This window comes from Chiloscyllium plagiosum, chromosome 19 (assembly GCF_004010195.1).
Source record: "Chiloscyllium plagiosum isolate BGI_BamShark_2017 chromosome 19, ASM401019v2, whole genome shotgun sequence".
Taxonomy (NCBI): domain Eukaryota; kingdom Metazoa; phylum Chordata; class Chondrichthyes; order Orectolobiformes; family Hemiscylliidae; genus Chiloscyllium; species Chiloscyllium plagiosum.
In genome coordinates this window covers 8,657,675-8,672,369 of record NC_057728.1, presented here as the reverse complement: position 1 = coordinate 8,672,369, position 14,695 = coordinate 8,657,675, and the positions used below count along the sequence as shown (strand labels likewise).

At 43.4% G+C, this 14,695-nt stretch overlaps 1 protein-coding gene across 1 annotated transcript in view; it reads right to left on the bottom strand.

The window, feature by feature from the left end:
* Positions 1-14,695, bottom strand: part of cntn1b (contactin 1b) — a 746,084-nt gene that overhangs the window by 64,719 nt on the left and 666,670 nt on the right. The window contains exon 25 of the mRNA XM_043709043.1: positions 10,076-10,235. Within this exon, the coding sequence (XP_043564978.1) occupies positions 10,076-10,235 (160 nt within the window). The remainder of the gene's footprint in view (positions 1-10,075; positions 10,236-14,695) is intronic.

Here is a 14,695-nt window from a genome sequence, read left to right as displayed (position 1 = left end):
TTGGATTTGAGCTTTGGGAGAGGCTGAACAGGCTGGGGTTGTTTTCCCTGGAGTGTCGAAGGCTGAGGGGTGACCTTATCGAGGTTTTTAAAATCATGAGGGGCATGGATTGGGTAAATAGACAAGGTTTTTTCCCTGGGGTGGGGGAGTCCAGAACTAGAGAGCATAGGTTTAGGGTGAGAGGGGAAGAAATATAAAAAGGGACCTAAGGGGCAACCTTTTCACGCAGAGGATAGTGCATGTATGGAATGAGCTGCCAGAGGAAGTGGTGGAGGCTGGTACAATTGCAGCATTTAAAAGGCATCTGGAAGGGTATATGAATAGGAAGGGTTTAGAGGGATATGGGCCAAGTGCTGGCAAATGGGACTAGGTTAAGTTAGGATGTCTGGTCGGCATGAATGAATTGGATTGAAGGGCCTGTTTCCATGCTGTACATCTCTCTGACTAGGAAAAAGTGAGGACTGCTCACATCTTTACGATTACGTCTGGGAGAGACCTTGTGCTCCAGCAGACAGTAGATGTTGAATGGTAACTGCGATCTCGTGGAGGAGACGGTCAGTCTGACAAGGAGAGGCTAACGTTTGAACTGGATTTTGGACTGTTTCCTGTGAGGAGGCATTTGGCTCTTGATGCCACATCATGTTTTGAAAGCCTCCTGTTATCACTTCCTATCCCAACTATTGAAAGTTCAGAGAATAAAACCTAAGTTCTAAGTATCACTAGCTTCCTCTGAGACTTTTTAAATTCTCTTGCAAGATGTGGGTGTTGCTGGCTAGGCCAGCAGTTATTGCCTGTCCATAATTGCCCTTGACAGGTGGTGAGCGGCCTTCATGAACCGCTGCAGTCCATATGCTGTAGGTAGACTCACACTGGCCTTCAGGTGGGACTTCCAGGATTTTGTCCTATCCACACTGAAGGAACGGTGATATATTTCCGTTTCAGGATGATAAGCAGCTTGGAGCAGAACATGCAAGAGTTGGTGCTCTTGTCCTTCTAGATGGAAATGCCTGTGGAATGCAATAAATATACTTTTCAATTCTTAAAACCATATCAAGTATTCTTGGGCTTTTTGGTTTCAAAATTGGTTTTTAACTAGATAGAATCAGTAGTCACACAAAAAAGGATGGCTTCATTGGGAAGAGACAGCTTGAATTTCTAAGGGGAAAATCACACCCTTAATTAAATTTGCTGAGGTTTTTTGAAGAGATAGTCAAGAGGGTTGATGAGGATAATGCTTCTGATGTGGTATACATGGATTTCCAGAAGACATTTCATTGAATCATAGATTTCTGACAGCACAGAAGCTGGCCATCTGGCCCATCGAGTCCACGCTGACCCTCCAAAAACATCCCACTCAGACCCACCACCCTGTAACCCTGCATAATCCACCTAGACTGCACATTCCTGGACACTATGGGACAATTTAGCATGGCCAATCCACCTAACCTGCACACCTTGGACTGTGCGAGGAAACTGGAACGCCCGGAGGAAGCCCACACAGATCACAGAATAAAAGTGACGCTGGCAATATTGATACAAAATTAGCTGAGAGACAGAAAACAGACTAATGCTCAGTGGATATTTTTCATGCTGGAGGAGGGTTTGTAGTCGAGATCCCCAAGAGTCTGTACTGGGACCCTTGATTTTCCTGACATATCAACTCGAATTTTGGTGTGCAGAGAACACTTCCATGTTTTCAGGTGACAAAACTCTGGAATGGTTGCTCGGTTTGACATTTTCTGAAAATCCTACATACCTGTGGAACAATGTGTCGCAAAAACCACTTAAGTAATCTGCCCAGTTTTGTTATTTTCTTTTATTAGTTTGTGAACTATATTTATTTATCTGTTTGTCTTTTGTGTGAATGGACTGAAAACAGAGGTTTAAGTTAGAAAAATTAGATAACATTTTTGTTTAATTTTACTCGACTAAAGTTACTGTATTGCTAAAAAATTGCTGAATCTTTTGTTTAAGCTACAAAACCAGTGTCTAGCAGTGATTATTCGCACAGTCTTGAATTGGTTAATCATAAATGTTTGGTTAGGAGTCATTAGAGTACAGTTTGAGAGTCTTTAAAGGCTTTCATATTCCTGCATTCTGAATATGGAGGTAGAAAGGTTGTGTGTTTCATGACAGAATCAAAACAGATTTGATTGTCCGAGTTGGAAATAACTGAATCGCTATCAGGCCACACAAGTGTCGCTCGGATGAAGATAACAAAGAATCCTTTACTCATCAGAATAGGAAGGACATCAACCTTCTCACCACTCCTTCCAAAACAACAACCCACTTATCAGCAGGAATTTCCTTTGGCTTTGAGAGTGGTGGGAAAAGACCAAGAGGTGCTGATGTAATGCTTATGTTGAATTCATTAAGAATTATATCATTTTTCTTCGCAGTGGTACAATGGAAAATTCAGTCGTCATGGTGATGGTGAGGAGGAGGAAAGCTGGAGGCCAGCTTCAAGTGAGCTGAAACAATTTGTAGACCCATAGAGTCATAGAGGTGTACAGCATGGAAAGAGACCCTTCGGTCCAACCTGTCCATGCCGACCAGATATCCCAACCCAATCTAGTCCCACATGCCAGCACCTGGCCCATAGACTTCCAAATCCTTCCTATTCATATACCCATCCAAATGCCTCTTAAATGTTGCAATTGTACTGGCCTCCATCACATCCTCTGGCAGCTCATTCCATACACGCACCACCCTCTGTGTGAAAAGGTTGCCTCTTAGGTCTCTTTTATATCTTTCCCCTCTCACCATAAACATATACCCTCTAGTTCTGGACTCCCCGACCCCAGGGAAAAAACTTTGCCTATTTATCCTATCCATGCCCCTCATAATTTTGTAAACCTCTATAAGGTCACCCCTCCCAACTCCTGTACTCAATACTCTGACCAATAAAGGAAACACCTTCTTCACTATCCTATTTACCTGCCACTCCACTTTCAAGGAGCTATGAACCTGCACTCCAAGGTCTCTTTGTTCAGCAACACTCCCTAGGACTTTACCATTAAGTGTATAAGTCCTGCTAAGATTTACTTTCTCAAAATGCAGCACCTCGCATTTATCTGAATTAAACTCCATGTGCCACTTCTCAGCCCATTGGCCCATCTGGTCCAGATCCTGTTGTAATCTGAGGTAAACCTCTTCGCTATTCACTACACCTCCAATTTTGGTGTCATCTGCAAACTTACTAACTGTACCTCTTATGCTCGCATCCAAGTCATCCCCAGGATTTCCAGTTCTGCTAGCACTTTATCGCTCAATCAACACTGTTAAAAATAAATTATCCAAATACTATTAGATAGTTGCATTTGGGATTTCACTGTGTGCAAATAACCTATCTGAACAGGTCGATTAGAAAAATAGGTTAAAGAAAAATATGAGAACCTACCTACTAAGGACCCCTTGTGGCACAGTGGTAGTGTCCCTAACCTTTACGTGGGTTCAAGTCCCAGAATATGATCGAAAAGTTATGGGCACATTGTCAATTCAACGTTATTAAATGACTCAGGTAGAGTTATGAACCAAAGATAGAGTTTGTGTGTCTCAGTTCTCTTCCTGTTCTTTCCCATTCACAATGAAGGGCTCAAGAGGTCAATGTTACTGCCGCTACCACATAATACCAGATATGGACTGGGACAGAAGTGCCAAAGGAGTCAGACTGCGCACTGCGCTATAGTCAAAAAGCAAATGATCACCTTTGGTAGGCAGTGTTTTTAACATGTAATCTACTTTCTAATCAATGCTATCTCACACCTCTGAAGCAGGTGGGATTTGAACCTGGGCCAGGGGTAGGGACATTATCACTGTGCCACAAGAGAACCCTTAGTAATTCACCTCTTATATTTTACTTTAACCTGTTTTTCTAATCAACCTGTTCAGATATGTTATTGCACACCCCTGGGGCAGGTGGGACTTGAACCCAAGCTTCTCTGAATTCAGGGGCGGGGGCACTACCACTGCACCACAAGAGTGCCTTTAGTAGGTAGTCTTTTACTGTGAAAGTTTTACCTCTTTGAGCTGTGATTAACTCTCACCTCTCAGTCTGAATAGTCCTGGTTCAAAGCATTGCACTAGAGATTTGAATGGTGGATTTGGGCTCACACTCCAATGCTGGAGGTGCTGTCATTTGGTTGTGACTGCTCAATAAGGGTCTATCTACCCTCCCTCTCAAGCAGAGGGACTATCTGTAGAAGTGCGGGGTTATCATCCCCAGGATTTCCAGTTCTGCTACCACTTTATCGCTCAATCAACACTGTTAAAAATAAATTATCCAAATACTACTAGATCGTTGCATTTGGGATTTCACTGTGTGCAAATAACCTATCTGAACAGGTCGATTAGAAAAATAGGTTAAAGAAAAATATGAGAGCCTACCTACTAAGGGACCCCTTGTGGCACAGTGATAGTGTCCCTAACCTTGACCTGGGTTCAAGTCCCAGAATATGATAGAAAAGTTATGGGCATATTGTCAATTCAACGTTATTCTGAGGAGAAATTGTCTGTTGCCTGCCCATAATCAGAAAATGACCCTGCCTAACTACACTTCATTGTTACTTGTAGGTTTCACTTTCTGGGTTGGATCCGAATGTCGAGAGATCCTGACCCTGTGCACTGTAGGGAACAGTCACTAGCTGTGATTTTGCCTCAAGTGAACGAGTAGTGGTTAGAGGGTGTGGTCCCTGTTGCTTTTGCTCCTGAACTTGGAGGTTCTCCAGCTTGGAAAGAGTTGAAGATTGTTGTTTCAGCTGTGTGTGTGTGAATGTGTGTGTGTCTGTGTGTGAATGTGTGTGTGTGTAAGAGACAGAGACGATGCTTCCATCATGAGCAACATTTAGGACATCTAGATTTTAAAAAAAGGCCATAGTTTTTGGCCTGGGACCACCCAGATAGGCCACACAGATTGAATCATACAATCCCTACAGTGCAGAAAAAGGCCATTTGACCTACTGGGACTGCAGTGACCTTCTGAAAAGCATCCCACCCAGACCTACCCCCATCCTTGTAACTCTACATTTCCCATGGCTAATCCACCTAGACTGCACACCCCTGAACACAATGGGCAATTTAACATGGCCAATCCACCTAACCTGCACATCTTTGGACTTAGGGAGGAAACCAGAGCACTTGGAAGAAACCAACAGGGAGAACATACAAACTCCACACAGATAGTCGCCTGAGACTGCCCCTGGTACTGTGGGGCAGTAATGCTAACCACTGAGCCACTGTGCCATCCTGTTCAAAGACTTCAAAGATTGCCTAGATCCTGAAGCCTGGCTGGGAGGTTGCTGGGTGCTAGGGAGTGAGACTGTCTGGGAAATGCCTCTTCATTGACCTTAACGACCCATTCACTTCATTGAATTGGCTCCTCCCTGCTTGTGGACAGGGAGACCTCCTCGACCCAACCCTACCTCTGGGAAACTCGTTGGTGGAATGATGCAAGGAGCCCCCAGCACATTTGCTAATGGTGCAAAATTTCACACCCACCTCTGTGCCAAATAATTCAAAATTTCAAAAATTCCTAGAGTTTCTAATGACTAACTTAGAGTATAATCATTAATCCTCAAGCCAGGATACCCACTAGTGACAAGGTTTAACTGACCGGTGAATGAGATGTGCAAAAACATCAGTCAGAATGCAATATGCAGCCACACCCACAAGCCACAGATATTGGTGTCTGAAGATATCTGAGAAACACTTGATCCATGCAAAAAAACATGTTGCAAATTCATTGCACATAAGACTACGAGACCACCACACCTCGTCTGTAAGTTGAATGCAAACACTCTGTTCCAAAATGATGTCACTTTGATTTACAAAATATTTTCCTTTCTAAGTAGCTGGAAAGTAACGGATCAAATCAGCTCTTGGTCAGGTTTTTAAAAACTGATTGATTCTGACCAACTTATGATCTTCTGGTCACTCTAGACAAACCTATTGGCCACTTTCTTGACTGATCATACTTAAAAGATGAACTGTTGGGAAAATCTTCGAAACATCTCTGCCTGGAAAATTCAACTTGGAAGTTTTTTATTTAAAAGGTTTGTTGAACTAGAGAAATTAATACAGAAAAATATATTACACAGCTGAAATCTGCGAGGCAGTGGCCTTTGAACAAAGTGCACAGAGGACTCGTTTAATAAGGAGGCAGAGGAAGACACACTAGGTGCCTGGAGATCAAGGTAAAAATGGACTGATCTGTTTCGAGGGTTAATTTGATTCACGTGATTCTATTCTAAACTTGAGTGCAACCCTCCACCCAGGTTAAACACATGGAATTGTCAAACACTGATTCTGGTGTTGAGAGTTTATAAGTCCACAGTCATAAAAGGAAGAGGTGGCATCAGTCACTAATTGCATGGATTTTCTTACTTCATTGGAGACAAAAACACTGCAGATGCTGGAATCCACAGTAGACAGGCAGGAGACTGGAAGAACACAACAAGCCAGGCAGCATCAGGAGGTACAAAAGTCGACGTTTAGGGTGTAACCCTTCTTCAGGACTGGGGGTGGGTCTGTGGGGAGCTGCAGATAAAGGGGGGAGTGGCTCGGGAGTGGTAGGAGTGCCACCAACCGGATTCATTCCTCCCATTGACCAACCAGATTGTACACTCCACCTGTCTTCACTTATCCCCACTTCATCACCCTGCCCCCTGCCTCCTCCTTTATCTGCAGCTCCCCACAGACCCACCCCCCAGTCCTGAAGAAGGGCTACACCCTAAACGTCGACTTTTGTACCTCCTGATGCTGCCTGGCTTGCTGTGTTCTTCCAGCCTCCTGCCTGTCTACTTCTCTTACTTCACTGGCACAAGTCTCACATGTCTGAGATCAGTGACCATTCAAATGCGCACAGTATTGGTTTAGCTAAATTACACATCATTGAGTGTAAAGTGTAAAGAACTGAGGAAGATATACAATTATATTGCACTTTATATGACTTGGGACATTCCAAAGCAACTTAAGCAATTTACTTCCTCGGTGCTGCATTGGGAATGACACGGATTTGCTGCTCTCCAGAGTAAGCATGACCTCCTGACTCAGAGGCAACAGAGCTACCAACTGAGTAAAGGCTGACACTTTATATCACCTATACATTTACCACCCAACTAAACTGAGGAGGTTATATTCAGCAAGAGTCAGTCAAATGCCTTGTGTTTTCCTTCAGAGCTCTTAAAGTTGTAACTTGGCCACTCGAAAATTGATACTGATGGTCAAAATAGCAAAAAATAAAAGGGAATACCAAGCTCCACAAACAAAGAGAACAACTCTGAGCAAAATTTATACAGGTTAATGCAGTAAACTTTCAAAATGAGTTGAGTCATGGTTAAGATAAAAAGATAGGTCTGAATTACGGTGCCTCATCAATACTCTTGAACTCCAAAGACAGTCTTCCCTGTCTCTTCATGACAATATCCAACTGCTTCTCAAGCAGATGCTGTTAGGTGTATCATTCTCTCCCATTCACAGGATATAAGTAGCTCTGAGGCACCCATGTGACAACTCAGAGTCGTTGTCTTTGATGCTTGTGCTTGTCACTGTGACAGTGTATCTCCAATGGTGTAAGATAGTGTTTTGTTTTGCCACAATACGGATTTTGCACTGTTTTATACTGCATGTATTGTTAGGGCCATGATGAGATGGTGACTGAATCAGGCAAACTATTCTCTGTCAAATCATTAAACAGATCTGTAAATATGGACTGTATGCAGCACATGGTCTAACATATCAGATGAAAGCACATTGACAGTATCAGCCAAAGATTTTGAAGTTCCTGTGATCTGTAGTAATAAGTGCAAGATGAGATACTGGACCGCGAGTAGATGGATGACTCTCGAGAGCACCCCACACCAATCCCCTCACATTTGAACAACCTCCCACCCTAGCCAGTCCCCCACTGTACTCCATGATCAATAACTCCAGAACTCCGCCCACTGTTCCCCCTCAAACGTGACCTACCTCTCCTGGCAGTGCTCTTCCATCCAAGGGGTCCAGGGGGATGGTGCCTTGGCAGCAGCCCAGACCTCTGTTGCCCAGCTCTGGAGCTGTGGCCTCTGACTGACCAGATCTTCAGGTGGGACGACCGGTTCCAGGATCTGAACTCTGACAGAAAGCCCAATGGAAGCCAACTGGCTCCTTAATCCTCAGAAGGTTTGGCAGGCTTCCTTACCTCAGTAGACTGCTAGGTTCAGCTTCTGGAAATGCTCTTAAGTCAGAAAATGGGAAAATCTCAGCCTTGGAGTGGGTATGTCCACCCTGTTCCAATTTGCACCTTGCTTTCCACAGGGGGCTGCCTGGGGTGGATTTTTCACAGGACACAATTACCTCTTGGTGGCTCAGTCAAGCAATGGCTATTCAGCTCTTGCCAAGATCAACTACAGACTTGTCCAACTTGCTTGTCCAACTATAGGCTGCAGCAGGGACTGACTCTCTCTCAAACAATGTCCAGACACATTTCCAGCACTGAGCTGGCTGAATAATTATCAGAATGGATGATTCATACAAGATTCTGGTAAATCCAAAATTTCTGGGGACCATATTGGCACCCATTTGCCGCCTGCTCCTTGATCAACCAAAATAGCTTCGCACGACTCACTCATTGGAAAAACTCACAATGCAGCATGTGTGAGCACCCCTCCGAAAATTTTGTCTCTGTTACATAGTACACACCTTTGCATGATCGATGCCGAAAATTGACTCAGGAGCGTACCTTTTAAAGAATCCTGAAAGAACTGCACTTCATCAACATCAGACCTGCTCACAGTTTACAACATATGGAGTGGGTTTGAATCTTGATTTTCCATTCTATTCAGTGTTACGATGCAAGACTTCAAGTAAAACGTGAACACTTGCCTATAGCTGGAGGTCAAGCGATACAATATTAATGTGGAATATAAGTAAAGTGTGAAAAGTGCGGTTTGATGCCATACCTACTGGGATGATGGATATTACACAGCAGCTGGAAATAATTAGATTCTCTTGCAGATCCTGAGGAAACACTATTGCACAGTTTTGCAAAAGAGCCAAAAGAATGGTTCTGAAAGGCTCAGACAGTTGTGTAAAAGCAGGCAAAGAACGCCTTTATCTCACAGTCTTAAAACTGAAGGCAAATTTTGACACATTTCTGGAAAAACAAAATTACCCTGGCATTTTTCACATAGTTTTCGCACTTTCAACAGGTACAATAAAAACAAATTCAAGAACAAACAGCGTCTCAACACTGGGGTTTGTACAGCGTGTAACTGGAAAGGAACATTTGTATTGGATTGGATTCCGCTGTCCAAGCACTCTGGGATTTTGCCTGTAAAATGGCTTGCCGCAGACATAGCAAATTGACGTCAATTCTTGCCACCACTGGTGAGCTTTAGAGAAAACCTGGAGAACAAAATAACTGAGCCAATATGCTGTTTTTGAAAAGGAGTTGAGTTTTACCAGGTAAAAGGCTAACGCATTCAATAGGAATGTTGATTGGACACAGACCACTCAGGAACGGTGTGAGGGCACCATCCACAGGGATTGTATCTGGACACACTCTTTGAAAATCCATTTAATTCCAGTAGCGCAGCATCACAGGCCCAAGCAAGATGCAATCTTTGAAGATACTGTAGAAAAGAACCATAAAGTGAAGCTCCAGTTTCAGAGAAGTGGACTGCATCATGAGAACTCAGAAGCTGGGACTCTTTGGTCGACTTACTGGAAATATATGTTACCATATACAATACCACATGGTGCACTTTATCAAGGAGAAGTCATGAAAGCAGGACAAGGCAAAATTGACTGAAACTGGAGGACAGTCATGGTTAGAAGTCTGGAAGAAAGCTTACCTGCAAAGAATAAGCAACACTTGTGTGAACACCCAGTAAGATTTATGTTGCAAACACCACTGTATTTTTGGAGGTTCTGATGAGGAAACTGGAGTTTTCTTCCCCAAAATGATTTATTTTGGATTGGCAGAAAATCGCCCTTCCTGTGCTTGGGAATGAGGGCCTCACCCCTCCCTTATCAATCAGCCACTTCCCAGGGTCTCAGTACACTCAACCTCAACAGAAAGGAACATCCATCAACTTACCTTTAGAAATTTTGACCGAATTCACTGCTCCATCTCCTCCTTCACCATACGCCCGTATTTCCACAATGTAGTCTCCCTCGTCGTGGATTGGTATATTTATGTTTTGTCGGACTGTCTGTAACAGCGTACTGTTCACTGTGCCAGCTCTTCTGTAGAGCACCTGAAAGCACAAAATCAAACTTCATACAACGTGTAATGATTACAAAAATGTATGAGGTACCTGGCAGTCTGTGTTTGTGTTTCTCATCAGATTTACATGGTATCTATCAGCTGGCTGCTATTTGCTGACAATCTCATGGATTGTTGGTTGTTCCTACTCACTGACTCTTTCATGTTGATGAGAGTTCTCCTCTAATTTCATGTCTAACTCTGCCCTTTCATGCCTTTTTCCAATTCCTATTGTTCATCAGACCCATCTTCTGCTCCCTTGGCCCGGTTCCCACAAACGCTGACCATCTAACATATATCTGTGACACCCCCACGTTCACTGATATTGCAAACAATCCCCTCTGCTTCATGCTGGCTACCTTGACTTCAAAGCTGTCATCAACTTCTAATCAAGAAACCTTAAGTTTAACTCCTCTGCCTTTGCAAACTACCAAATCATCCACAATTTCCTTTTCCTCTTGCAAACTGCTCTTTCTTTGAACATGTTATCACCTCCATGTCCATCTTTTCCCTTACTCCGCTTTGAAACACGAAATTTCAGGTTTCTCTCCCTGATACAGCATTCGGATGTCTTTATTAAAATCAAAAGTGACATTCGCTGTAACTGGAAAATTAACTCTTCTCGTTATCCTAAACCTGTCAGCAGTCTTTATCATGGTTCTGCACCATCCACTTTCAATGGTTCCTGTGCATGGTTCCAAGACTGTTTGCCCAGTTGAACCTGAAATAACTCCACAGAAGCCGGAACCCTCGTGGGCAGCACGGTGGCACAGTGGTTAGCACTGCTGCCTCACAGCGCCAGAGACCCGGGTTCAATTCCCCCCTCAGGCGACTGACTGTGTGGAGTTTGCACGTTCTCCCCATGCCTACGTGGATTTCCTCCGGGTGCTCCGGTTTCCTCCCACAGTCCAAAGATGTGCAGGTCTGGTGAATTGGCCATGCTAAATTGCTCGTAGTGTTAGGTATGGGGTAAATGTAGGGGAATGGGTGGGTTGCGCTTCGGCGTGGACTTGTTGGGCCGAAGGGCCTGTTTCCACACTGTAATGTAATCTAATCTAAAAAAACCCCATCACCAAATCCCCTTTATTTACATGTGCATAGTCCTTGACATTGATCCGGCTCCCTCAGAGCCAGCTTACAGAGTGAGCAGAACCTCTGACACTCCTGATTATATCTGTCAGCCAGGGCTCCCTGATAGGACCAGTTGAACGGCCCCAATCATGGAACTCATATTCTATGAGATCCACCTGGCGGAGGTCCACTGTGGTTCTCAATGAATCACCGTAATGACTGCATTGACTGTTCCAGCCATGTTACCATTGGAGACTCCGAGCTGCCACCAACTAAAAACATCATTTCATTTTCCAACTGTGCATTGACAGCAGTTCTGTCTACCTCACCATTGCTGCTCTGTTTTGTTGTGCAACATGTCTGGCACTTAGTATTGGCTGCATTGGGAAATTGCGAAAGTATAAGCCATTGTCTTTGATGTCTCCATTCCCTGGCTACCAACTCTCACCTCCTCCATCGCGGCTGAGAGATTGTCTTTTTTGCATGCCCATTTTATTACCTCACTGTAAAGGACGTTTTCAGCTGCATCGGTTCTGGAATTTTCTAAAAAACCCTCCACATCTCTTTCTCTTTACAATGCTTCTTAAAGGCAACATCTTTGAGCAAGGTTTCAGTTGCCTGCATTCATATTCTATACTTAGATTTTGAAGTTGTGGCCAACAAGACTTCTTTTTCCCTTTCGCCCTTGTTGATATTAAAAAAAATCTCCACAGAGCCTCTTGCCATTTGTGTGTGTTTGTGTTTGGGATTAAGGGGATATAGATAAAACTCTGGATTACAGTTCAGATATCAACAGTGTTTGGCAGATGTGGGTACTGCAGATGCTGGAGATTAGAGGCAAGATTAGAATGGTGCTGGAAAAGCACATCAGGAATGTTGAAGGGCTCTGGACCGAAACATCCATTTCCCTGCTCCTTGGATGTTGCCTGACCTGCTGTGCTTTTCCAGCACCACTCTAATCTTGACACTAACAGCAGTGTTTGCCATTTGTTTTAAGAATGCGATCCATGCTATAATTAACAGATTATTTTCAGTTAATTAAAGAAGGCTGGTGAATTGATTCTTCTTGATGTTAGCAGAATCAATCGGTCATTTTGGTGACTGTCGGAACACATTTACATGACTGGGGTAACTGGAGGAGTTGTAGGGCTGATTATTACACATTCCTGCCAGCATATCAGCAAAGTGGAATACTCCCAAAATCTTTGCATTAATGCAGCTCCAAAATCATTCAAAAAGCTTGGCATCATCCAGGACAAAGCAGATCTCTTGATTGACAGCCCACTTCAAATCTTCATTTCCTTCACCACTGGTGTCCAGTGACAACTGTGTCTTGCCAGATACAAGCTGCACTGCAGTAACGCACCAATGGTCCTTTGACAGCAATGTTTCAAGCTCATTACCTTCACCATCTAGAAGTACAAGGTAGTAAGACACACCATTACCTGCAAGCTCCCCTCCAAGTCAAACATCATCCTGACTTGGAAACAAATGCCGAATCCTTCATCACTGCTGGGTCACAATCCTGGGACTCCTTTGTGACAGCATTGTGGATGTACCTACACTACAAACACAGTTCTGGTTTAACACGTGTCTAATGTTTTTCAGTGGCAATTAGAGATGGACAGTGAGTAGTGGCCAAGTAAGTGATGCCCACATCCATGAAAGAAGAAAAGGATGTTCAGTCTGTCAAGATGCTTCACACAGGAAGAAGTAACAAGCAGCTTTGCCTGTAATACAGATTGACGGAGCAATTTGGGGATAAGCACTTATCGTTAAAAACACTGCCAATGGCTTTTTGTAATATTTACTTCAACCATAATAACTGTAAAGAAGGTTTCAGTGAAGTTCTATTTGTAACTGTGAAAATTCTGGAGAACATAACCTGTTAGTTAATATTGAACAATCCTTCATTGTTTATGTGCACTTAATTGACTTTTGAAAGAAATAAGGCTATTTAATCTTTGGAACCTAGGGTGCTACAGAGAAGAAGACGGCGTAACTATGAACTCATTCACTTCAGCAGGGCTTTCCAAAATATCATGTAATCTAGGAGATTGTGATTTTTATTCTTCAGTTATTTATTCACTGAGGGTTTCCACTGGTCAATTTTCAACTTTGCATCTACATGCAGAAGTCAATAAAGAACAAATTCCCTTGGAATTCAATGGCTGAACTGTTGGGCTACAGCGTCTGGTGCACAATAAGCTTTCTGAAAGAGTTTGAAGTGATAGAATACATGTGTCTCACCCCCTTGAGGCCTGTTATGGTGAAAACCTCTGGCATTATGGAGGGTAATTATGGAGTCGAATCAATAGATTGTGGAGATTCTGACCATACAACATTAAGCTGCATCACAGATGTATTGACAAAATTTCAAAGCCACAACGTGGGGGTCTGTAAATCCTGTAAACAAATTCCTGTTCAACAGCCAGCTGATGGATTTTTAATCATAGGAAATCAGATTTGCCGACTCTGTAGATGAATCGACTACTGTGTTTGACAAAGATAAAGCAATTCTCTTCCATTCCACTTGGCGGATGGTAATTGGATACATTGTCCAATATTAATGATGGTAAAGTGAGGTTTATAAACATGACAGGATCATAATGTGCTGGATGCGTTTGTGTGTGTGTGTGTGGTGGGGGGGGATGATGGGCAGTTTGGTGGTTGAAGGGTGCTGATAGTGAGGCATTGTGCACATCAGATCCCTGCCCTTCTTTCTGCCACGGTGATACAGTGTTCCACAAGGGAAATCTTGTCAGAATTCACAATTCTGTATGCTTGAGTGTGTATTATTTCAGCTGTCTCAAGCTAATAAAAAACATTTTCTGCAAAAGGAGTATTATTTTGCTTTGAATATTCAACACCATCCAATGGAGGTTAGGTTAGGGCAGCCCTGCTAATATATCAATATTTATAGGGAGCCCACTGGGACATTCTGATATTTGTGAGGGGGCCCAATATTTGCAAGTGAGGTGGAGGAGTGGGGAATAGGGGAGGTGGGGGTGGGGGTTAAGGGTTGGGCTCTGGTTAGACTCCCAGGTCAGAGAAAGGAAGATGACAGAATCTTATTTTGCCGAATTTGGAAAGGTTTGCATAGTTAGTGTTGTTGTTGTGTGGGAACTCATTTGGAGTTTCGAGAAGGGAATGCAGCACAGACATAGAATTGTGAAAGGTGGTACCCGATTGCTTCCTGACACAACCAGAGTGGTGTGGTCATGTTGCTGCAGTGGCTGGTTCACAGTATGAAGCACGCTCAGTGACCTGACTGGGGCTGATCTCAATAGTTCAATTGAAGAGAATACGGAGTCAGTGCACATTGCCCAGAGTGGCTGGTGTGTTGAAGAGGATTAGATTAGATTAGATTAGATTAGATTA